General features: G+C 45.1%; 1 protein-coding gene across 4 annotated transcripts in view; it reads right to left on the minus strand.

Annotated features, from left to right (window-relative positions):
• ENTPD4 (ectonucleoside triphosphate diphosphohydrolase 4) overlaps window positions 1-24,797 on the minus strand; it is a 187,105-nt gene that overhangs the window by 109,089 nt on the left and 53,219 nt on the right. For 2 of the 4 annotated variants that reach the window (XM_069214124.1, XM_069214123.1), the window contains exons 3-4: window positions 13,449-13,662; window positions 13,145-13,353 (exon numbers count right to left, since the gene is read on the minus strand). In XM_069214124.1, the coding sequence (XP_069070225.1) occupies window positions 13,145-13,353; window positions 13,449-13,555 (316 nt within the window). In that variant the 5' untranslated portion in view covers window positions 13,556-13,662. The remainder of the gene's footprint in view (window positions 1-13,144; window positions 13,354-13,448; window positions 13,663-24,797) is intronic. The other 2 variants (XM_069214122.1, XM_069214121.1) reach the window with 1 other exon arrangement.

Consider the following 24,797-nt stretch of genomic DNA (forward strand, 5'->3'; position numbering starts at 1 on the left):
AGTCCTACTGTACTAGAGAAAAAAGCATAATACTATTAAATAAATAAAATAAAAAATATAAATAAATAAAAAAAAAAAGAAAATATACTGTCTCGTAAGCTTTACCCTGTCTCCCCATCACCCTATGTCTCTATCAATCTATCCTCTATCCCTACTCTGACTTATCCCAAACCCATTCAACTACTTTGTCATTCAAAACAAACCCTGCCTACGCTCTTCCCTCCTCTACCGCATCAGCTCACCCCCAAACCTCAGTTTACTACTATGATCTCCCAAACAACCCTACTAAATTCTCCCTCATTTATCTCACCTTTCACTCAACCAAAACCCCTTCTACTACTATGATCTCCCTAACCCCTTTCCACAGACTTTTCCCCCCTCCATCTCTCCTTTACTTATCCTAAACCTAATCCTATTATTATAAACTCCCATTTAACACTTCTGGATCCTTCCCTCCAATATGCCTTCATTACTCTAGTCAATCCAACTACCAAACTCACATACCCTCCGCTCAATTTATCTCATACTAATACTGTACTCATATTTCCCTATACTAATCCACCACTAATTCCTCTTGAGTTCCAGAGTAGTGTACTACTCGTCGAAAAGCACTTCAAAGCCTCGTCAGGGATAGTAAGCAATATATATAAATACAATTACAATGTACAATAGTTCAGAAACTACTGGACGTGAGTGGTCCATTTGTAAAGTACATCTATGCTTCTTGGCTCAACACACAGGTGACAACTTTTTCAGTTGGAGACCAGATTCACAGCAGGTGCAACAGATGTTGGCATGCACAATTGGAGCCATTCCCATTTTTTACTATACCCAAAGTGCTGGTGCACGCTAGGTGATTAAAAGCATCTATGGTGATAGTCCCCATAGTGGACATGTATGCTGCATAAACTATAGCTCTGGCGTAGCTCTACAAGGTTTGTTTACACACCCACGGGTGACAGGAGTGAACTTAGCTCAATGCACTAACATTTGACTGTGAAAAACAGGTTATTGTAGCCCCCTCAGAACTCCACCCAATACATAGTTGATTTGAAGTCAATGCTTTTGGGTTACTAACAGTCCCTAAATAGGGATCCAGGGACACTATGATAATCAGAAACTAACCTATTGTTTTCGTTACAACATCATGCACACAAACTACACTAAGAAAATGAACACTAAAAAACATTTATTGCAACATTCTCAAAGTGTTCCTTAGCACATCTAAAACAACAACACAAAATATCATTAGAACAGCATAAATGAAATTAACATTTCCACCGTAGTTTAAAATGACATTTAAAAAAATGTAACACCCTAAAACCTACTTCTATATGCTACGCTATGAGAGCATGGAATAGCATTACTTGAGTCCAGAGTTTCTTACGGAGAATCAACGCACTGCATACCTGTTTACAGTAAAAGCTGTGGTTCTCAGCAGTCTTAGGAGGCAGTGTTCCCTGAGAAAGGAAAACACGCTGCAACAGCATCTCTACTCCGGGACTTGCTTGGTATCAGTATCAAGCGCAATGCAGCATCTCGGTGCTCTGGCAGTCAACATCATCTCTATTAGTATCTTGCATGACACAGGGCGAAGGACGTCTCCTGATAAGTAGTTAAGTGGCAGCCCATTCATACTGTATCTTATTTAAGACAGTAATTTCTAACATAAGTTCAGGAATTTCTGACATAATTGTTGTGCATCAAGGTACACGTCTTAGTTGAATTCTTATAAAAGAATAAGGTAAAAATATGTCAATTCAGACTACACTGTTGTGTTATTGTTCTTGTTTCATCTTGAGATGAAAAGAACAATGAACTTGCCACAGAATAGTGTTGCATCAAGTATAGGACATTGTGAGAGTGACTTGATACTTTCATGGGTTCTTTGAAAGATAAGTAAAGAAGACATCTATGTCAAAGGTAGACCTGACAATGAGTCTGCAGAAATAGAGAAAATGGAGTCCCGCCTTGCTCAAGTGGACTCTGGACTTATGGACTTTAAGTGATTTAGTGATGTATTTTTGTTTCCTAGAAGTTATGCGTTCAAATACTTAAAAGCACAGGGGGTGATGCAAGAGGCCTGTATCCCAGACTAGTACACAACTATTGATTTTACTGAGAAAGTCTTTCTCCTTTGTCTCTGTAGGAAAGTACCATCTTGCCTGGAATGTTACCCCCATATTTCACTGTATATATGCTGTTTTAGTGTATGTGTCACTGGGACCCTGCCAGCCAGGGCCCCAGTGCTCATAAGTGTGCCCTGTATGTGTTCCCTGTGTGATGACTAACTGTCTCACTGAGGCTCTGCTAACCAGAACCTCAGTGGTTATGCTCTCTCTGCTTTCTAAATTGTCACTAGCAGGTTAGTGACCAATTTTACTAATTCACATTGGCATACTGCAACACCCTTATAATTCCCTAGTATATGGTACTGAGGTACCCAGGGTATTGGGGTTCCAGGAGATCTCTATGGGCTGCAGCATTTCTTTTGCCACCCATAGGGAGCTCTGACAATTCTTACACAGGCCTGCCACTGCAGCCTGAGTGAAATAACGCCCACGTTATTTCACAGCCATTTACCACTGCACTTAAGTAACCTATAAGTCACCTATATGTCTAACCTTCACCTGGTGAAGGTTGGGTGCTAAGTTACTTAGTGTGTGGGCACCCTGGCACTAGCCAAGGTGCCCCCATATCGTTCAGGGCAAATTCCCCGGACTTTGTGAGTGCTGGGACACCATTACACGCGTGCACTATACATAGGTCACTACCTATGTATAGCGTCACAATGGTAACTCCGAACATGGCCATGTAACATGTCTAAGATCATGGAATTGTCACAATTCCATGATCCCCCGAGTCTCTAGCACAGACCCGGGTACTGCCAAACTACTTTCCCGGGGTTTCACTGCAGCTGCTGCCAACCCCTCAGACAGGTTTCTGCCCTCCTGGGGTCCAGCCAGGCTTGGCCCAGGAAGGCAGAACAAAGGACTTCCTCAGAGAGAGGGTGTTACACCCTCTCCCTTTGGAGAAAAGGTGTCAGGGCTGGGGAGGAGTAGCCTCCCCCAGCCTCTGGAAATGCTTTGATGGGCACAGATGGTGCCCATCTCTGCATAAGCCAGTCTACACCGGTTCAGGGATCCCCCAGCCCTGCTCTGGCGCGAAACTGGACAAAGGAAAGGGGAGTGACCACTCCCCTGACCTGCACCTCCCAGGGGAGGTGCCCAGAGCTCCTCCAGTGTGCTCCAGACCTCTGCCATCTTGGAAACAGAGGTGCTGCTGGCACACTGGACTGCTCTGAGTGGCCAGTACCAGCAGGTGACGTCAGAGACTCCTTCTGATAGGCTCTTACCTGTGTTGCTAGCCTATCCTCCGTCCTAGGTAGCCAAACCTCCTTTTCTGGCTATTTAGGGTCTCTGCTTTGAGGAATTCTTTAGATAACGAATGCAAGTGCTCATCAGAGTTCCTCTGCATCTCTCTCTCCACCTTCTGCCAAAGGATCGACCTCTGACTCCTCAGGATGCCTGCAAAACCGCAACAAAGTAGCAAAGACGACTACTGCAACCTTGTATCGCTGATCCTGCCGCCTTTTCAACTGTTTTCCTGGTGGTGCATGCTCTGGGGGTAGCCTGCCTCCTTCTTGCACCAGGAGCTCTGAAGAAATCTCCTGTGGGTCAACGGAATCTTCCCCCTGCAACCGCAGGCAACAAAAGACTGCATCACCGGTCCTCTGGGTCCCATCTCAGCACGACGAGCGTGGTCCCTGGAACTCAGCAACTCTGTCCAAGTGACTCCCACAGTCCAGTGACTCTTCAGTCCAGTGACTCTTCAGTCCAAGTTTGGTGGGGGTAAGTCCTTGCCTCCCCACGCTAGACTGCATTGCTGGGTACCGCGTGATTTGCAGCTGCTCTGGCTCCTGTGCACTCTTCCAGGATTTCCTTTGTGCACAGCCAAGCCTGGGTCCCCGACACTCTAACCTGCAGTGCACAACCTCCTGAGTTGTCCTCCGGCGTCGTGGGACTCCCTTTTGTGTCTTCGGGTGAGCTCCGGTTCACTCCTCTTCCAAGTGCCTGTTCTGGTACTTCTGCGGGTGCTGCCTGCTTCTGTGAGGGCTCCCTGACTTGCTGGGCGCCCCCTCTGTCTCCTCATCCAAGTGGCAACATCCTGGTCCCTCCTGGGCCACAGCAGCATCCAAAAACCCTAACCGCGACCCTTGCAGCTAGCAAGGCTTGTTTGCGGTCTTTCTGCATGGGAACACCTCTGCAAGCTTCTTCACGACGTGGGACATCCATCCTCCAAAGGGGAAGTTTCTAGCCCTCTTCGTTCTTACAGAATCCACAGCTCCTACCATCCGGTGGCAGCTTCTTTGCACCCTCAGCTGGCATTTCCTGGGCATCTGCCCACTCTCGACTTTGTCGTGACTCTTGGACTTGGTCCCCTTGTTCCACAGGTACTCTCGTCCGGAAATCCACTTTGGTTGCATTGCTGGTGTTGGTCTTCCTTGCAGAATTCGCCTATCACGACTTCTGTGCTCTCTGGGGAATATAGGTGCACTTTACACCTACTTTTCAGGGTCTTGGGGTGAGCTATTTTTCTAACCCTCACTGTTTTCTTACAGCCCCAGCTACCCTCTACAAGCTCACATAGGTTTGGGGTCCATTCGTGGTTCGCATTCCACTTTTGGAGTATATGGTTTGTGTTGCCCCTATACCTATGTGCTCCTATTGCAATCTACTGTAACTTTACATTGCTTGCATTACTTCCTTTTGCTATTACTGCATATTTTTGGTATTGTGTACATATATTTTGTGTATATTTGGCATCCTCATACTGAGGGTACTCACTGAGATACTTTTGGCATATTGTCATAAAAATAAAGTACCTTTATTTTTAGTATATCTGTGTATTGTGTTTTCTTATGATATTGTGCATATGACACCAGTGGTATAGTAGGAGCTTTGCATGTCTCCTAGTTCAGCCTAAGCTGCTCTGCTACAGCTACCTTCTATCAGCCTAAGCTGCTAGAAACACCTCTTCTACACTAATAAGGGATAACTGGGCCTGGCACAGAGTGTAAGTATCCCTTGGTACGCACTACAAGCCAGGCCAGCCTCCTACAGTCTCCTCTTTCGCCCTAGCAAGAAAGGGCCAGGTGGTAGATGGAGTAAACAGAGCTGAATGCCTTCGATTTGATTAGATGGTACAATCAATAAGTGGTGCTATGCCTACAATGGATACGGGCAGCAGAATTTATATTATAGCACAACTTTAGAGCTGTGAATTGGTTGTGCTTTTGCAACAGTAAATGTATCATGCTGTAAGAATAAACACAACTCTGGCCTTGTTCAACCTCTGGAACTAACCTAATGACTTTCTATAAGAGCACCTCAAGGACTGAGGTGACATCAACCATTAATAATACAGACAAGCACATTGGAATCAAAGTAAAAATGAGCTTAATATCTTGTTTGACAGTGTTGCAGAACGAACCACACATAATGCCTCAGTGGTCTTAGTCTCATATTTGTGGAATTTTTAAACTCAATTGTTCACTACTTAGAAGTAAGAGACAAAGGAGACCGGGTAAGGAGTCCGGATCAATGCCAAAAAATGAAATGGGATTGTGAACTGCCAAGAAACAGGAGAGGAAGTTGCTTGCATTTACCCTACAATTGTCTATTTTTTCTAGGGAACATAGGTATGTCCCTCAACATGGAGACATTAATGTCTATAAGAGAGTACCTCTGAAGAAGACGTGTGCCCTTATAGCAACAGGAGTAGTTTTTTGAGAATAGCTTAATTCATGCATTCATTTAGAAATGTGACTACTGGCACTAAAAATATTCCCTTTATAAAAATACACGTTACAGTTTGTCTTTCAAAACTGATTCTTGGAAGGAGATCAAAGACAATATTTTCGCCTCCCTACAGTACAGAACAACATTTTCATTGCAGTGAGCTTCACTCGATCAGCTGCTTTATACCCATGAGTGCACTTGATGTAAATAGGAATTAGAAGTCTCTGGTTATCTGTACCTTCTACCATAGTAGTAAGCAACTTCTGTAAACAAGTGACAAAGTATGAGTATGGAAAAAAGTATGTGGAAAAATAATATTTAGCCTTGTTCCATGTGGGATCTACAGACTACCCATTTCTACAGCAACAACCTCCACAGACGATTAGCTGCTTAAGACTGCAACTATATTGTGCGGGCTTGCTTTTGAAATTCCCTTAAAAAGCTGGCAATCCCTCACAATTGCATAGACATGTGGTCCTTTCACTCTTCATTGCTAGATCTGTATTCTCCAGCACTGTAGAACAGCTGTGACACCCACAAGAATAGAACTGCTGATGGAGCTCATGTGTTGTGGAGCACACAGCCTTTTCTGTTTTACATAAAACACAGACTCAAGAAGGTGATCAGCATAATGCAAGTAACAGAGGATGATGATGCATCCTCTACCATACAGTTTTCTTTTTTCAGGAAAGGAATGGTCAAAGACTCAACTCGATCCTTGGAAAGTATTCTGTTGCCCTTAATTATTAAGACTTATGGGAGAACCAAAAGGAAACTTGCATCAGTCATGCGGCTATTCCTTAGGTACAGTCAATGTAGGATAGTTTTAGATGGTTATGGATTAGTGCCAAATGCACCTTCCTAAGCACACGGTTTACAGTGGTAAGACTGGTTCAAGCCCAAACAATCTAGGTTTTTTGAAAACTGCTTTCTTTCCAGATACCAGCGAACTAAAGTATTACAAGTAAATGGCAACTACATTGACTGCGCACTACGGTATCTACTGGCGGTTTCTTGCCTACTGTGGATAACTGGAATTCAACATCAAAGGCAAGAAGATTATGCTCATTTGCTTTTTGTGTCAGAATAAAACCTTGAAGAATTGTTTTCGATTGAGTGCATAACTCACATAACTTAAGGGATGTCAGTGTTTTAGGAAAATAGACAAACTTTGTTACGGTGAGAGAGCCACCTCCTACATCTTTCAGTTTTTGTAGTTAGACATTTGTGGAAAAAACTACCTCTATAAACGGTACAATGTTCTGAGCAAAACCCCACTGGAGATCCGCAAATTCCAATCCAACTCATACCCCCATAGCACAGAAGAAGAGAACCGCAGAAAATGAATACCACTCTTGCTTAAATAGAAAACAGTAGCATCTGACACTTTTCTATACAGTCAGCGGGAAACAGTGACAAAGAAAGAAAGTTAAGGTGTATAATGTTTGAATACAGTGTGTGAAATGGTCTCACTTGGAATAGTTTTGTCCCCATCACAAGGCAAACAGGCATTTGCAATGTAATAGGTCTCGCATTTACTAGAGTTGGCTTTATTAGCATTGTAAATGCATAACTGGCCTTTTTGCCACATTAATTGGTCAACCCTGCTGCATATTTTGGTCCTTTCTGCCACATGATTCCAGTAGCCCTGTATATAACTGAAGGGCTAGTAGGCCTACTGGAATACTTTTTTAAACAAGTCCCTTAAAACACAAACTACTCCCAGGTGCAAAACTTATTTACTTAGCAGTTGGTTCAGGTGACACTGCCCAAGCGCAAAAAAATAAATAATTGTACTAAAGATTTTGCATAGGTGAAACTTTTTGACTTTGCCAATGCTTGCTGTTTTTAGTCACGAGGAGATTAAAGTGTTTTACTTAGAATCACGGGATAGTAAGTGGACGCCAAAACTCAAACCTGATTTCGAAGTTCCTTAGTCGGCAGCTCTGGCTGTTGTGCTACATCTTCTCTAGAAGCAATTTGCCCTTCAGAATATATGAGACGGTGTGGTTCCCTGAGTGCGTGTGCAACAGTGTGCATGACTAAACGAGGGCAATTGTGTCTGCTTGCAACCACATTCCAGCCATGGAATCTGATAACGGAAGGTGCGTATGTGTGAAACAGCAAGAACTTTAGCACCAGTGGACTGGGGGTTTGAGATTTAACAATGCACGCATCCCTGCCCAAAATGACCACCAAAATGATTCCAAATAAATTGAGAGTGCTGCATTAAAAGATACTAGATGGGAGCCGTGCTTTCTGGAAAAGAGGGGGAGGTTTGGACTCATGTTGTTACTCATACAAACCTATCCATACAGCTCTATATATAAAGCTATATTCAAAATTCAGTGCTTAATTTGAGCCGGTGGGGGGCACCATCACTATTTTTGGAGGCTGTCACGTATTTTTTTGCATGAGGCATTTCTTTGAACAAAAGACACAAGTGTAATCCTGAAGCGTTCTCGGGCCTCTTTAATCCATTTACTACTACTCCTTGACACTTCAGCTCCCTCTAGCAGCTTACTGCTTTATCCCTTTCTGACACCTTTTTTCTTCTCTTCCTCCGTCTTTACCATTGATGTCTTTTGCTCACAGTAGATAATTGAGGCATAAAAAAAAAAGTACCAACCCTCAAAAATAAATACTAGTTCCCCCGCACCGGAAATCACCAGCAAAAAGTAAGCACCGATTTTTTTTTATATTGAGCATTGTTTTATTTCTTTTCACATGTTTTTATATGTCATCCAGAAAGTTCCTTTCAACAGGTACAGGCTTTAACTGCTTGAATTATAAATTCTTGAGCAGATAAAAGGTGATTATAGCATCATGGAAATGGTTGGAAAAGTTGCCAAAATTGCAGTTTCATCTCCCATTGATGTGTGATGGGAACGCACGCTTAACACTGGACTGATAGTTTATCTTTAGTATACCTAAAGCAGTAGGAATCACAGTCACTCCTATATCGGTTTCCGTACTGCTGGAAAACCTTGTTTTCTAGTTAAATTTATTTTAGTGCAGGAACACTATCATGCTTGCATTTTGCAGTGCTTCATTTGTAAATAAAACTGTGCCGGTGCCCAAAACTCTCCTCTGAAACTTGTGGCTGATGCAATTAAATATACAATAACATAATACTGACACAGGTAATTTTGATGCGATCTCGGACCTCTGCATTTACAGCTACTCCTTGACACTTCAACTCCCTCTAGCGTCTTTCTGCTTTCTCCCTTTGTGACGCATTTTTGTTTTTTTGTCTTCCTCGGTCTTTCCCATATGAGTGATTTACTCACAGTAAATGATTAAGGTAGAAAAATAAATGAGGGCCCTCAAAAATAAGTACCGGTGCCCTGCACCGGAAACCATCAGTTAAAATAAGCACTGATTTTTTGTACATTGGACATTGTTTTTATTTCTTTTCACGTTTTTATATCGCCTCAAAAAAGTCTATTTCCACAAAATGTGTAAAACGTGGTCAAAAGACAACATTTTAAGTTGGAAGGAATGCATTGATTGAAAATAAAGCAAACACATCTGACAAAAAAGTTTAACTTTATGAAATCGCTGTAAACCAGAAAAGGCAAGCAAATTATATTTTAAAGGTTCGTAACAGAATTAACACCATAAACGGAGCACGCAAACATATGATAACTAAATGCTGCCGAGGTTTGAAAGATCAAAGTGAAAGAAACCTTTGGAAATAGTATGAAAGGTTTCTGGATCTTCGCTTATCTTATGCAACAAATGTTGCTAAACATTTGGGTACAAAAAGGCTGTTAAGAATATACATTAGCTTTAAGCACTCTATGTTAAACACAAGGGCCAACACAAACTTATTTCTCAGTGATTAAATCGGTAAATTAGGAACCAAGGAGTTGCTAGCGATATGTAGTAAGTAGAGCTCCTAGAAAAAGAAAATATGCAGTAACGAGGTGGTATATTTTTTCCATTTAAATGTCACTTTCAGAAGGGACAATATGAGGCTTGCATTTTTTGCAGCTCTTAATTTGTAGATAAAACGTGCTGGTGCCTTAAGCTTTCCACTGAAACTCACGTCGGCTGCAATGAAATGTAGGTGCACAAACTACTAAAGGAGTGAAATTCTGAAGCTATCTAGGTTTTCTTTATCCATTTGCAGCTTCTCACTGCCACTTCAGCTCCCAACAGTAACGATAAGGATTTTGTTTTTTTTTTTTCTATTTACATTTCACTTTTAGCAGGGATAATATGAGGCTTGCATTTTTTGCAGTGCTTAATTTGTAAATGAAACTTGCCGATGCCCAAAGCTCTCCTCAAACTCGAGTCTGCTGCAATGAAATGTAAGTTCATAAAATACTAAAGGAGTGAAATTCTGAAGCGATCTAGGGCCCCTTTAATCCATTTGGAGCCTCTCCCTGCCACTTCAGCTCCCACTAGCATCTTCTTGCTTTTTTAGTTTGTGACGCTTTTTCGTTTTTCTCTTCCTCCATCTTTCCCATATGTGTCTTTTGCTCACAGTAAACGATTGAGGCAGAAAGATAAGTACCAACCCTCCAAAATAAGTACTAGTACCCCGCACCGAAAACCACCAGCAGTAATTTACTTGTAAATGTGTGGCCTACAGGGGTGTGGAATTTATTAAAATATCTACTTGTCCAGGGGACAGGTTGCTTCTCAAATCTACTTGTCCTGTAAAAAGATCTACTTGTCCCTTTGGTGCCATGTAGTGTGGCGACAAATTATGGCAGCAATCTCATTATGTAAGAGCTCTGATAATAGCCTCTCTGATTATGCCAGGGCTACTACCATAATAGGGCTTGAATACTTGCAGTTTCAATCCTTACTGTAGCAATTTCCTTATTTTGCCACCTTTCTGCAGATCTGCATACTGGGGCTGGAGGAAGCAGTAAGCAATAGTTCCAGGGCTGGAATGCCTTTGAGTCTGCAAACCTACTAACCTGCATGTTTTAAAGATTTTCACCAGCTTCTCTCTAATATTTTCCCATGATAAGAAAGGTTGGACATTTACTCCGGACAATGGCAGAATTAGAACTTCTTCCAGGGTTGGGAAGAAAGTGGCCGGAGGGAAAATGAACTTGCAGATGCTCAATAGATTTTCACATGAGCAAATCTACACATGCGTATTTACCCATGCTAAAATACAGTTCACAAATATTTTATAGGGGTACGACATATACCATGGGTGCACTTTTGTGACTTTCTTTAAGAATTTGGGGCCACATGTAGGTAGGTTCAGATTTGCGACCCGCAAATTGCGAGTCGCAAATCCGAATGTAGGATGGTGTCCCTGACACCATCTGTGATGCGCAAGGGCTTCGCAAATGCCCACCTAGTGAATACTCATGAGGTGGGTCGCAATTTGCGACCCCCTTGCGAATAGCGGCCCTCACAGGGATGGTGGCCTGCTGGAGACAGCAGACCACCATGTCTGTGACTGCTTCCTTAAAGGAAAACGAGATGCATTACAAAAACGAAAAATGAAACTTTTTTGTTTCATTTTTTCAGAGCAGGCAGTGGTCCGCAGGACCACTGCCTGCTCTGAAAAAATGTTTACAGTGACATTCACAATGGGGAAGGGGTCCCATGGGGACCCCTTCCCTTTTGCGAAAGTGTTAGCACCCATTTGTAATGGGTGCAAACTGCGATTGGTTTGCGCACGCGTTCGCGGTCACAAAACAATCCTACATTGCACTGCGAGTCGCAATTAGGAAGGGAACACCCCTTCCTAATTGCGACTCGCAAACCCGTTTTGCGATTCGGTAACCAGGTTACTGAATCGCAAAACTGGGTTTGTGCATCGCAATGTGCTTTTTGCACGTCGCAAACAGCGAAAGTCGCTGTTTGTGACATGCAAAAAGCTACCTACATGTGGGTCTTGGTCCCTAATTAGGTCTGGTGTTAACAAAGACATTTTTGTTTAATAAAAACTTCTATTTCTCTCTCTTTTGGCTGGCTTTACTGTGAGTGATTGCATTCTGCTCTTCCACAAGGAGCATATTGGCACACAAAGTAGTTTTGTTCAGTGTCAGGAACTATAGTGGCAATCAGTGACGTAACGAAACTGGAGGTTGCCTCTTTGCAAAGAACATGGAGGAGCCCCCTCTCCAGACTCACTCAGGGCAGGTGCTGTGCTAAAGGGGCCCCCTGGAGGGCGGCTGCGGGGCCTTTGTTATGCCACTGGTGGCAACATGTGCTTTTAGAGTTCAAAAAATTTGGGTTTTTTTTTTGGCAGTGTTTGTTACAATGTTGAGGGCCTGGTAGCTCCCACAACAATAAAGTGTTACAAAAGCCATGTCAAAACAAGACACGCATTGATGAAACTAAAAGACTTATAAAAATATGTCAGATCAGTTGGCTTTGTCAGTGTTTGTTTATTTTCATGCTTCCCATATTCGTGTTGAAAATTGTTACACTGATTTTCCATTAGAAATATTTTTGGGAAATACTAGCATGCATCAACACATTTTTCTAAATGACACTTCATTTGCATCTAATCAGAGAGCATTCTGGGAGCATTATACTTAGCCTCATAGCCTAAAGTTTTCGAACATGTGTATACACAGCTGTTTTTTTTGTACTGGAACCAACATCAGTAGTGAAGTGTGACCTTAAAACATTTATTTACAGCACTCACCCTAATAATCAAGGCTTTCAAATAATGAACCATAAATACAAGTTCGAACAGCATGATCTTTTGGAAACACATTACCTCAACTGCAGAGAGTTCCACTCTCTGTAAACAGGCAGCCAAAGGGTTTGTGCTGCAGAGGGTTGGGCCTACTTGTCCCAAGGACAAAGTAAACATAAAAACTTGTTGCCCTTGACCCCAAACAAGATGAATTCCACATCCTTGGGCCTAAGGACTGCAACCATGACAGATCAGCAAGGTATGCAGAATTAGAGGTTTGCATGGGTTTAGTAAAATAACCAGTCTGTAGAACATCCAAAATATTTGATATCTGCTGGCATGATGCACTAGAAGAAATGCTAGACTCCTTGCGCCCAAATAACAAAAACATGCTTGCATGTCTGGAAAAGCCACCTTTCAGTTAGAAAAATACAAAGTACTGGAAAGGCAATGTTAGGAGCTTTTCTCCTGTAAAGACGTAAATTATTTTCAAGAGTTGTGAATTTCTACAGGGGTTGTCAATGTAATAAGAAGTATCAACCTGAGCGTAATATAATGTTTTCCTTATAGATGTTTCCGTCTATGGATTACATTTCCTACCCCTTTGGTGCTTCAATGAATTAGCTCTCAGCAAAATAACTCTCTGACTGGCTGCTTAAGTAATTTACTGAGAAAACATACTTACAGTTATAAAACAAAGCAATATTGTGATTCATACCTGGATTGATTTTCTTAACCACTGTTTTTCTGTTTTCGTCCCTCATTTGCTTAATATCCAGAAGATCATGTGGGTTGCCATTGTGCTGTGGCCAACAATACACAAAGACTCGTGAGCCACTGCTACCACAGTCCACCACAATGCCGTAGTTTAGGTTGGGGTTGTCTGTGTCCGTAGCTTCTAGGTCTGTTACTCTAGCAAGGTATCTACTAACACAAAAAATACACAAAAATAGTTTGCCAACTTGTTAAACCTTTGATCTCCCCCAAAGGATAACCTTCAACATTAGAATTTGGTGTATTACCTGTGATGTCTCCGATCCTTGTATGATCGTCTGTAATTATTTCTAATTATGAAGACCGAGTAGAACAGCAAAGAAACACTGGCAGCGAGAATTCCTATCACAATCATCTGCCGCAACGTGGGGTTAGGCAATCGTAGGCAGCCAGCTGGAGAGAGGCTGAAGTGCCAGGAAGCGGGGAACAAGCATGATATACTGATCCTGAAACAAAGCAGAACTGGATTTTCTTTAGACTGAGAAGACAATTCTGCACCAATTACCTGGTTCCATGTCAAGAGGGCAGCTTTCATCCAGTTCTGCTTTTCCAGCCAACAGCAGTAAGGATGCAGAGAATTGTAGTCCCAGTGTGCTTAGTGCGGATGGCTAAAAACTAGGACTGGCTGAAAGCCACCCTCATGAAACAAGGCCACAGAATGGTAATAAAATACAGTGCAAGAAAACATTTTAAACTCAGACTTCACAATGCACATTATACCGTGAAAAATAAACTTCCACCTACAAACAGAAAGCATGTCAGCCAACTCTGCTTCACCTTAAGTTTTCATACATGACAATTGCATTTGAACATTGTCTTTACATAATGATAAATTATGCCAACTGCAGGTCATTCACACCCTGTGCGGTTCATATGGTTTTGAGATTGTGATTGGGCATCTAAACATACTAAAGTACTGCTCAAACATTTCACAACCAAAGCACTTTGTTGTGGTCTGAAAAAAATATTCAAGACAAACAGTCCATGAACTGAACTTATTCTATTGGCATAGGCTGAAACAGTGAGTTTACTAAAATGGAAGGCATTGCAATCTCTACCTCTAGGCATTTAAACAAGGTGTGCCCATATAATCTAAAACAATAACCCTCGCCACTAGAAGTGGTACATGAACTGGAGGCCACAAGACCATACACCCACACTGTTCCAACTCTGACAATGTTGTGCTTTGCAAACAGTACAATAACCACGGATGGGTTAGTCTTGAAAGAAACACTGAATACCTGTGGGAAGAACCGAGAAATAATAAAAAGTCCAAGGTACCTAAGAGACAGCAGCAGAGGGAATTTTGCAACTAGATACAGAAATGGAGACGAACAGCAGCCATGGAGACAAGCAACAATCAGCAACGAACAAGAGCCATACCCAGAGGACCACAGTGAGCATTCATCTATCAACATGGCGTTGTCACAGAAAGACCCAAAGGAGGGCCTTTGTTTACTGAAACCTGAGCTAAGGGCCAAGATTAAGGAGACTGCCGTTTGCAACAGGATTTGGAGCTTAAATTGGAGAATTTGTGCAGAAGATGAGTGTAGGAAGGTGGCTCTGTATGCACTATTTCAAAGTAAGGAATAGTATGCACAGAGTCCAAGGGTTCCCCTTAGAGGTAAGATAGTGGCAAAAAGAGATGATACTAATGCTCTATTTTGTGGTAGTGTGGTCGAGCAGTAGGCTTATCAAAGGAGTAGTGTTAAGCATTTGTTGTACACACACAAGCAATAAATTAGGAACACACACTCAGAGACAATTCCAGGCCAATAGTTTTTTGTATAGAAAAATATATTTTCTTAGTTTATTTTAAGAACCACAGGTTCAAGATTTACATGTAATACTTCAAATGAAAGGTATTGCAGGTAGGTACTTTAGGAACTTTGAATTATCAAAATAGCATATACAGTTTTCACATAAATCACATATAGCTATTTTAAAACTAGACAGTGAAATTTTCAACAGTTCCTAGGGGGAGTAAGAGTTTATTAGTTTTTGCAGGTAAGTAAACCACCTACGGGGTTCAAGTTTGGGTCCAAGGTAGCCCACCTTTGGGGGTTCATAGCAACCCCAAAGTTACCACACCAGCAGCTCAGGGCCGGTCAGGTGCAGAGGTCAAAGTGGTGCCCAAACCGCATAGGCTTCAATGGAGAAGGGGGTGCCCCGGTTCCAGTCTGCCAGCAGGTAAGTACCTGCGTCTTCGGAGGGCAGACCAGGGGGGTTTTGTAGGGCACCAGGGGGGACCCAAGTCCACACAGAAAGGACACCCTCAGTAGCGCGGGGGCGGCCGGGTGCAGTGTGCAAACACGCGTCGGGTTCTCAATAGGAATCAATGGGAGACCAAGGGGTCTCTTCAGCGATGCAGGCAGGCAAGGGGGGGGCTCCACTGGGTAGCCACCACCTGGGCAAGGGAGAGGGCCACCTGGGGGTCGCTCCTGCACTGGAGGTCGGATCCTTCAGGCCCTGGGGGCTGCGGGTGCAGTCTTTACCAGGTGTTGGATCTTAGAAGCAGGCAGTCGCGGTCAGGGGGAGCCTCGGGATTCCCTCTGCAGGCGTCGCTGTGGGGGCCAAGGGGGGGCAACTCTGGCTACACACGGTCTCGCAGTTGCCGGGGAGTCCTCCCTGAAGTGATTGTTCTCCACAATTCGAGCCGGGGGCGTCGGGTGCAGAGAGTCAAGTCTCACGCTTCCGGCGGGAAACGCAAGTTGTTTCAAAGTTGCTTCTTTTTGCAAAGTCGCAGTCTTGGGTGAACAGAGCCGCTGTCCTAGGGAGTTCTTGGTCCTTCTAGATGCAGGGCAGTCCTCTGAGGCTTCAGAGGTTGCTGGTCCCTGGGGAGAGCGTCGCTGGAGCAGTGTCTTTAGAAGTGGGGAGACAGGCTGGTAGAGCTGGGGCCAAAGCAGTTGGTGTCTCGACTTCTCTGCAGGGTTTTTCAGCTTAGCCGTCCTCTTCTTCTTAGGTTGCAGGAATCTGAGTTCCTAGGTTCTGGGGAGCCCTTAAATACTAAATTTAAGGGCGTGTTTAGGTCTGGGGGGCTAGTAGCCAATGGCTACTAGCCCTAAGGGTGGGTACACCCTCTTTGTGCCTCCTCCCGAGGGGATGGGGGCACATTCCTATCCCTATTGGGGGAATCCTCCATCTGCAAGATGGAGGATTTCTAAAAGTCAGAGTCACCTCAGCTCAGGACACCTTAGGGGCTGTCCTGACTGGCCAGTGACGACTCCTTGTTTTTCTCATTATCTCCTCCGGCCTTGCCGCCAAAAGTGGGGCCGTGGCCGGGCAACTCCACTAGCTGGAGTGCCCTGTGGTGCTGTAACAAAGTGGGTGAGCCTTTGAGGCTCACCGCCAGGTGTTACAGTTCCTGCAGGGGGAGGTGATAAGCATGTCCACCCAGTACAGGCTTTGTTACTAGCCACAGAGTGACAAAGGCACTCTCCCCATGTGGCCAGCAACATGTCTGGTGTGTGGCAGGCTGCTAGAACTACAGGGAGTGCAGAATTATTAGGCAAATTAGTATTTTGACCACATCATCCTCTTTAAGCATGTTGTCTTACTCCAAGCTGTATAGGCTCGAAAGCCTACTACCAATTAAGCATATTAGGTGATGTGCATCTCTGTAATGAGAAGGGGTGTGGTCTAATGACATCAACACCCTATATCAGGTGTGCATAATTATTAGGCAACTTCCTTTCCTTTGTCAAAATGGGGCAAAAGAAGGACTTGACAGGCTCAGAAAAGTCAAAAATAGTGAGATATCTTGCAGAGGGATGCAGCACTCTTACAATTGCAAAGCTTCTGAAGCGTGATCATCGAACAATCAAGCGTTTCATTCAAAATAGTCAACAGGGTCGCAAGAAGCGTGTGGAAAAACCAAGGTGCAAAATAACTGCCCATGAACTGAGAAAAGTCAAGCGTGCAGCTGCCACGATGCCACTTGCCACCAGTTTGGCCATATTTCAGAGCTGCAACATCACTGGAGTGCCCAAAAGCACAAGGTGTGCAATACTCAGAGACATGGCCAAGGTAAGAAAGGCTGAAAGACGACCACCACTGAACAAGACACACAAGCTGAAACGTCAAGACTGGGCCAAGAAATATCTCAAGACTGATTTTTCTAAGGTTTTATGGACTGATGAAATGAGAGTGAGTCTTGATGGGCCAGATGGATGGGCCCGTGGCTGGATTGGTAAAGGGCAGAGAGCTCCAGTCCGACTCAGACGCCAGCAAGGTGGAGGTGGAGTACTGGTTTGGGCTGGTATCATCAAAGATGAGCTTGTGGGGCCTTTTCGGGTTGAGGATGGAGTCAAGCTCAACTCCCAGTCCTACTGCCAGTTCCTGGAAGACACCTTCTTCAAGCAGTGGTACAGGAAGAAGTCTGCATCCTTCAAGAAAAACATGATTTTCATGCAGGACAATGCTCCATCACACGCGTCCAAGTACTCCACAGCGTGGCTGGCAAAAAAGGGTATAAAAGAAGGAAATCTAATGACATGGCCTCCTTGTTCACCTGATCTGAACCCCATTGAGAACCTGTGGTCCATCATCAAATGTGAGATTTACAAGGAGGGAAAACAGTACACCTCTCTGAACAGTGTCTGGGAGGCTGTGGTTGCTGCTGCACGCAATGTTGATGGTGAACAGATCAAAACACTGACAGAATCCATGGATGGCAGGCTTTTGAGTGTCCTTGCAAAGAAAGGTGGCTATATTGGTAACTGATTTGTTTTTGTTTTGTTTTTGAATGTCAGAAATGTATATTTGTGAATGTTGAGATGTTATATTGGTTTCACTGGTAATGATAAATAATTGAAATGGGTATATATATTTTTTTGTTAAGTTGCCTAATAATTATGCACAGTGATAGTCACCTGCACACACAGATATCCCCCTAATATAGCTAAAACTAAAAACTACTTCCAAAAATATTCAGTTTTGATATTAATGATTTTTTTGGGTTCATTGAGAACATGGTTGTTGTTCAATAATAAAATTAATCCTCAAAAATACAACTTGCCTAATAATTCTGCACTCCCTGTAGTCAGCCTACACGGATAGTCGGTTAAGGTTTCAGGGGGCACCTCTAAGGTGCCCTCTGGGGTGTATGTTACAATACAATGTACACTGGCATCAGTGTGCATTTATTGTGCTGAGAAGTTTGATACCAAACTTCACAGTTTTCAGTGTAGCCATTATGGTGCTGTGGAGTTCGTGTATGACAGACTCCCAGACCATATACTCTTATGGCTACCCTGCACTTACAATGTCTAAGGTTTTGCTTAGACACTGTAGGGGCACAGTGCTCATGCACTGGTGCCCTCACCTATGGTATAGTGCACCCTGCCTTAGGGCCGTAAGGCCTGCTAGAGGGGTGACTTATCTATACTGCATAGGCAGTGTGAGGTTGGCATGGCACCCTGAGGGGAGTGCCATGTCGACTTACTCGTTTTGTCCTCACTAGCACACACAAGCTGGCAAGCAGTGTGTCTGTGCTGAGTGAGGGGTCCCCAGGGTGGCATAAGACATGCTGCAGCCCTTAGAGACCTTCCCTGGCATCAGGGCCCTTGGTACCAGGGGTACCAGTTACAAGGGACTTGCCTGGATGCCAGGGTGTGCCAATTGTGGAAACAAAAGTACAGGTTAGGGAAAGAACACTGGTGCTGGGGCCTGGTTAGCAGGCCTCAGCACACTTTCAAATCAAAACTTAGCATCAGCAAAGGCAAAAAGTCAGGGGGTAACCACGCCAAGGAGGCATTTCCTTACACAACCCCCACCCAAACGAAAGAGGATGAGACTAACCTTTCCCAAGAGAGCCTTCATTTTCTAAGTGGAAGAACCTGGAAAGGCCATCTGCATTGGCATGGGCAGTCCCAGGTCTGTATTCCACTATAAAGTCCATTCCCTGTAGGGAGATGGACCACCTCAACAGTTTTGGATTTTCACCTTTCATTTGCATCTGCCATCTGAGAGGTCTGTGGTCAGTTTGAACTACAAAGTGAGTACCAAAGAGGTATGGTCTCAGCTTCTTCAGGGACCCAACCACAGCAAAGGCCTCCCTCTCAATGGCACTCCAACGCTGCTCCCTGGGGAGTAACCTCCTGCTAATGAAAGCAACAGGCTGGTCAAGGCCATCTTCATTTGTTTGGGACAAAACTGCCCCTATCCCATGTTCAGAGTCATCTGTCTGTCTGCTTGGAGTAATCTGGAGCTTTTAGAACTGGTGCTGTGCACATTGCTTGTTTCAGGGTGTCAAAGGCCTGTTGGCATTCTACAGTCTAGTTTACTTTCTTGGGCATTTTCTTGGAGGTAAGTTCTGTGAGGGCTGTCACTATGGATCCATATCCCTTCACAAACCTCCTGTAGTACCCAGTCAAGCCAAGGAATGCCCTGATTTGAGTCTGGTTTTTTGGAGCTGCCAAGTCCAGAATAGTCTGGATCTTAGGCTGGAGTGGCTGAACTTTGCCTCCACCTACAAGGTGACCCAAGTAAACCACAGTTCCCTGCCCTATCTGGCATTTGGATGCCTTGATAGAGAGGCCTGCTGATTGCAGAGCCTTCAAAACCTTCTTCAGGTGGACCAGGTGATCCTGCCAGCTGGAGCTAAAGACAGCAATATCGTCAAGATAAGCTGCACTAAAGGACTCCAAGCCAGCAAGGACTTGATTCACCAACCTTTGGAAGGTGGCAGGGGCATTCTTTAAACCAAAGGGCATAACAGTAAACTGATAATGCCCATCAGGTGTGGAGAATGCTGTCTTTTCATTTGCTCCTGGTGCCATTTTGATTTGCCAGTGCCCTGCTGTTAAGTCAAAGGTACTTAAGAATTTGGCAGCACCCAATTTGTCAATCAGTTCATCAGCCCTTGGAATGGGATGGGCATCTGTCTTGGTGACAGAATTAAGTCCTCTGTAGTCCACACAAAACCTCATCTCTCTCTTTCCATCTTTAGTGTGAGGTTTGGGGACTAAGACCACTGGGCTAGCCCAGGGGCTGTCAAAGTGCTCAATGACTCCCAATTCCAGCATCTTGTGGACTTCCACCTTGATGCTTTCCTTAACTTGATCAGACTGTCTGAATATTTTGTTTTTGACAGGCATGCTGTCTCCTGTGTCCACATCATGGGTACACAGGTGTGTCTGACCAGGGGTTAGGGAAAAGAGCTCAGCAAACTGTTGCAGGACCTTCCTGCAGTCAGATTGCTGTTGGCCAGAGAGGGTGTCTGAATAGATCACTCCATCTACTGAACCATCTTTAGGGTCTGAGGAGAGGAGATCAGGGAGAGGTTCACTCTCAGCTTCCTGGTCCTCATCTGTTACCATCAACAGATTCACATCAGCCCTGTCATGGAAGAGCTTAAGGCGGTTCACATGGATCACCCTCTTGGGGGTCCTGCTGGTGCCTAGGTCCACCAGGTAGGTGACCTGACTCTTCTTTTCTAGCACTGGGTAAGGGCCACTCCATCTGTCCTGAAGTGCCCTGGGAGCCACAGGCTCCAAAACCCAGACTTTCTGCCCTGGTTGAAATTCAACCATTGCAGCCTTTTGGTCATACCAAAACTTCTGGAGCTGTTGGCTGGCCTCAAGGTTCTTGCTTGCCTTTTCCATGTACTCTGCCATCCTTGAACGTAGGCCTAGTACATAGTCCACTATATCTTGCTTAGGCTCATGAAGAGGTCTCTCCCAGCCTTCTTTCACAAGAGGTAGTGGTCCCCTTACAGGGTGGCCTAACAGAAGTTCAAAGAGGGAAAACCCTACTCCCTTCTGAGGCACCTCTCTGTAAGCGAAAAGCAGACATGGCAAGAGGAATTCCCATCTCCTTTTGAGTTTTTCAGGGAGCCCCATGATCATGCCTTTCAATATCTTGTTGAATCTCTCAACAAGACCATTGGTTTTTGGATGGTATGGTGTGGTGAATTTATAAGTCACTCCACACTCATTCCACATGTGCTTCAGGTATGCTGACACAAAGTTGGTGCCTCTGTCAGACACCACCTCCTTAGGAAAACCCACTCTGGTAAAAATACCAATGAGAGCCTTGGCTACTGCAGGGGCAGTAGTCGACCTAAGGGGAATTGCTTCAGGGTATCTAGTAGCATGATCCACTACTACTAGTATGTATATGTTCCCTGAGGCTGTGGGAGGTTCAAGTGGACCCACTATGTCCACACCCACTCTTTCAAAGGGGACCCCCACCACTGGAAGTGGAATGAGGGGGGCCTTTGGGTGCCCACCTGTCTTACCACTGGCTTGACAGGTGGCACAGGAGACACAAAACTCCTTGACCTTCTGGGACATGTTGGGCCAATAGAAGTGGTTGACTAGTCTCTCCCACATCTTGGTCTATCCCAAATGCTCAGCAAGAGGAATATCATGGGCTAAGGTTAGAATGAACTCCCTAAACTCCAGAGGCACTACCACTCTCCTAGTGGCACCAGGTTTGGGATCTCTTGCCTCAGTGTAAAGGAGTCCATCTTCCCAATAGACCCTATGTATTCCTGTTTTCTTTCCATTGGCCTCTTCAGCAGCTTGCTGCCTAAGGCCTTCAAGAGGGACAGGTTTCTTGCCCCTTACACAACTGCTCCCTTAAGGGTCCCCCTGGGCCTAAGAGCTCAACCTGATAAGGTCCTAACTCCATAGGCTCAGTTCCCTCAGAGGGCAGAACTTCTTCCTGAGAAGAGAGGTTCTCTTTTTGTTGTTGTGTTGCAACTGGTTCCCCAGTTGTCTTTCCTTTTCTCTTGGTAGGTTGGTCCCTTTCTTTTTCCAGGCTCCAACACTATTTTTTCACCCAGAGCCTTGCACTGTGCCCTTGTCTTGACACACACCAGTTCAGGGATACCCAGCATGGCTGCATGGGTTTTCAGTTCTACCTCAGCCCATGCTGAGCACTCCAGGTCATTTCCAAGCAAACAGTCTACAGGGATATTTGAGGAGACCACCACCTGTTTCAGGCCATTGACCCCTCCCCACTCTAAAGTTACCATAGCCATGGGATGAACTTTAGTCTGATTGTCAGTGTTGGTGACTGGATAAGTTTGTCCAGCCAGGTATTGACCAGGGGAAACCAGTTTCTCTGTCACCATGGTGACACTGGCACCTGTATCCCTCAGGCCTCCTACACTTGTCTCATTAATTAAGAGCTGCTGCCTGTATTTTTGCATGTTAGGAGGCCAGGCAGCCAGTGTGGCTAAATCCACCCCACCCTCAAAGACTAATGTAGCTTCAGTGTGACACCTGATTTGCTCTGGGCACACTGTTGATCCCACTTGGAGACTGGCCATTCCAGGGTTAGCTGGAGTGGAGTTAGAAGTGGTACTTTTCTTGGGACAGGCCTTGTCTCCAGTTTGGTGTCCAGGCTAATTACAGCTACGACACCAGGCCTTTTGGGATCAAAGTTTTTACCCTTGTACCCAAAATTGTTTTGTGAAGAGGCTCTGGGCCCACCCTCCTGTGCAGGTTTTTGGGGGCCTGTAGAAGACTCTTTACTATTTTTATCTTTGGATGTCTCAACACTCTTCCCCTGGGGAGGCTTTGTGACCCCTTTCTTTTGGTCACCCCCTGTGGAAGTCTTGGTCACTCTAGTCTTGACCCAATGGTCCGCCTTCTTTCCCAATTCTTGGGGAGATATTGGTCCTAGGTCTACCAGATGCCGATGCAGTTTATCATTTGAACAATTACTTAATAGGTGTTCTTTCACAAATAAATTGTACAGCCCATCATAATCATTTACACCACTGCCTTGAATCCAACCATCCAGTGTTTTCACTGAGTAGTCCACAAAATCAACCCAGGTCTGGCTCGAGGATTTTTTAACCCCCTGAACCTAATTCTATACCCCTCAGTGGAGAATCCAAAGCCCTCAATCAGGGTAGCCTTCATGAGGTCATAGGATTCTGCATCTTTTCCAGAGAGTGTGAGGAGTCTATCCCTACACTTTCCAGTGAACATTTCCCAAAGGAGAGCACCCCAGTGAGATCTGTTTACTTTTTTGGTTGCACAAGCCCTCTCAAAAGCTGTGAACCATTTGGTGATGTCATCACCCTCTTCATATTTAGTTACAATCCCATTTGGGATTTTCAACATGTCAGGAGAATCTCTGACCCTATTTATGTTGCTGCCACCATGGATGGGACCAAAACCAATCTCTTGTCTTTCCCTTTCTATGGCTAGGAGCTGTCTCTCTAAAGCCAATCTTTTGACCATCCTGGCTAGCAGGAGGTAATCTTCACTGAGGCTATCCTCAGTGATTACAGAGGTGCTGGACCCTCCTGTGAGGGAAGCAGCATCTCTGACTATCACAGTTGGAGTCAGGGCTTGAGGGGCCCTGATCTCCCTAATTAGGACTGGATGGGGGGAATTCTCCTCCAAGTAACTAGCTTCATCCTCTGGGAGGTCATCCTCAGAGGGGTTGGCTTTGTCAAACTCTGCCAGCAGCTCCTGGAGCTGTACTTTGGAAGGGCTTATGCCAACTTTTATTTTCTTTATTTTGCAGAGAGACCTTAGCTCCCTCATTCTAAGGTGGAGGTAAGGTGTGAGGTCGAGTTCCATCACACTCTCTTCTGCATTAGACATTCTGGCCCTCATTCTGACCTTGGCGGGCGGCGGAGGCCGCCCGCCAAAGTCCCGCCGTCAGGTTACCGTTCCGCGGTCGAAAGACCGCGGCGGTAATTCTGACTTTCCCGCTGGGCTGGCGGGCGGTCGCCTTCAGACCGCCAGCCAGCCCAGCGGGAAAGAGGCTTCCACGAGGAAGCCGGCTCGGAATCGAGCCGGCGGAGTGGAAGCTGTGCGACGGGTGCAGTTGCACCCGTCGCGTATTTCACTGTCTGCGCAGCAGACAGTGAAATACTTGTAGGGGCCCTCTTACGGGGGCCCCTGCAATGCCCATGCCAGTGGCATGGGCACTGCAGGGGCCCCGCGACCCCCCCTACCGCCATCCGGATCTCGGCGGTCCGACCGCCGGGATCTGGATGGCGGTAGGGGGGGTCGGAATCCCCGCGGCGGTGCAGCAAGCTGCGCCGCCGCGGAGGATTCAATGGGGCCGCGGTACACTGGCGGGACCCCGCCAGTGGTGCCGGTCCGACCGCGGCTTTACCGCCGCGGTCGGAATCCCCATTGGAGCACCGCCGGCCTGTCGGCGGTGCTCCCGCGGTCCTCCGCCCTGGCGGTCAAAGACCGCCAGGGTCAGAATGACCACCTCTGTTTCTAAAAGTTGGAATACTTTTTAAGAATCTAAAACTATCTCTAGAACTTAATTCAAACTTTCACAAAACTCTAAAAGAAATGCTAACAGGGACTAACACAAGGCCCTAGCAGGACTTTTAAAAATTTTGAAAAATAGCACAAATTGCAAAAATCTGTTTCTAATGACAATTTTTTGAATTTAGTCGTGTGATCAGGTATTGGCTGAGTAGTCCAGCAAATGCAAAGTCTTGTACCCCACCGCTGATCCACCAATGTAGGAAGTTGGCTCTGTATGCACTATTTCAAAGTAAGGAATAGTATGCACAGAGTCCAAGGGTTCCCCTTAGAGGTAAGATAGTGGCACAAAGAGATAATACTAATGCTCTATTTTGTGGTAGTGTGGTCGAGCAGTAGGCTTAT

The sequence above is a fragment of the Pleurodeles waltl genome, chromosome 11 (genome assembly GCF_031143425.1).
Source record: "Pleurodeles waltl isolate 20211129_DDA chromosome 11, aPleWal1.hap1.20221129, whole genome shotgun sequence".
NCBI classification, from domain to species: domain Eukaryota; kingdom Metazoa; phylum Chordata; class Amphibia; order Caudata; family Salamandridae; genus Pleurodeles; species Pleurodeles waltl.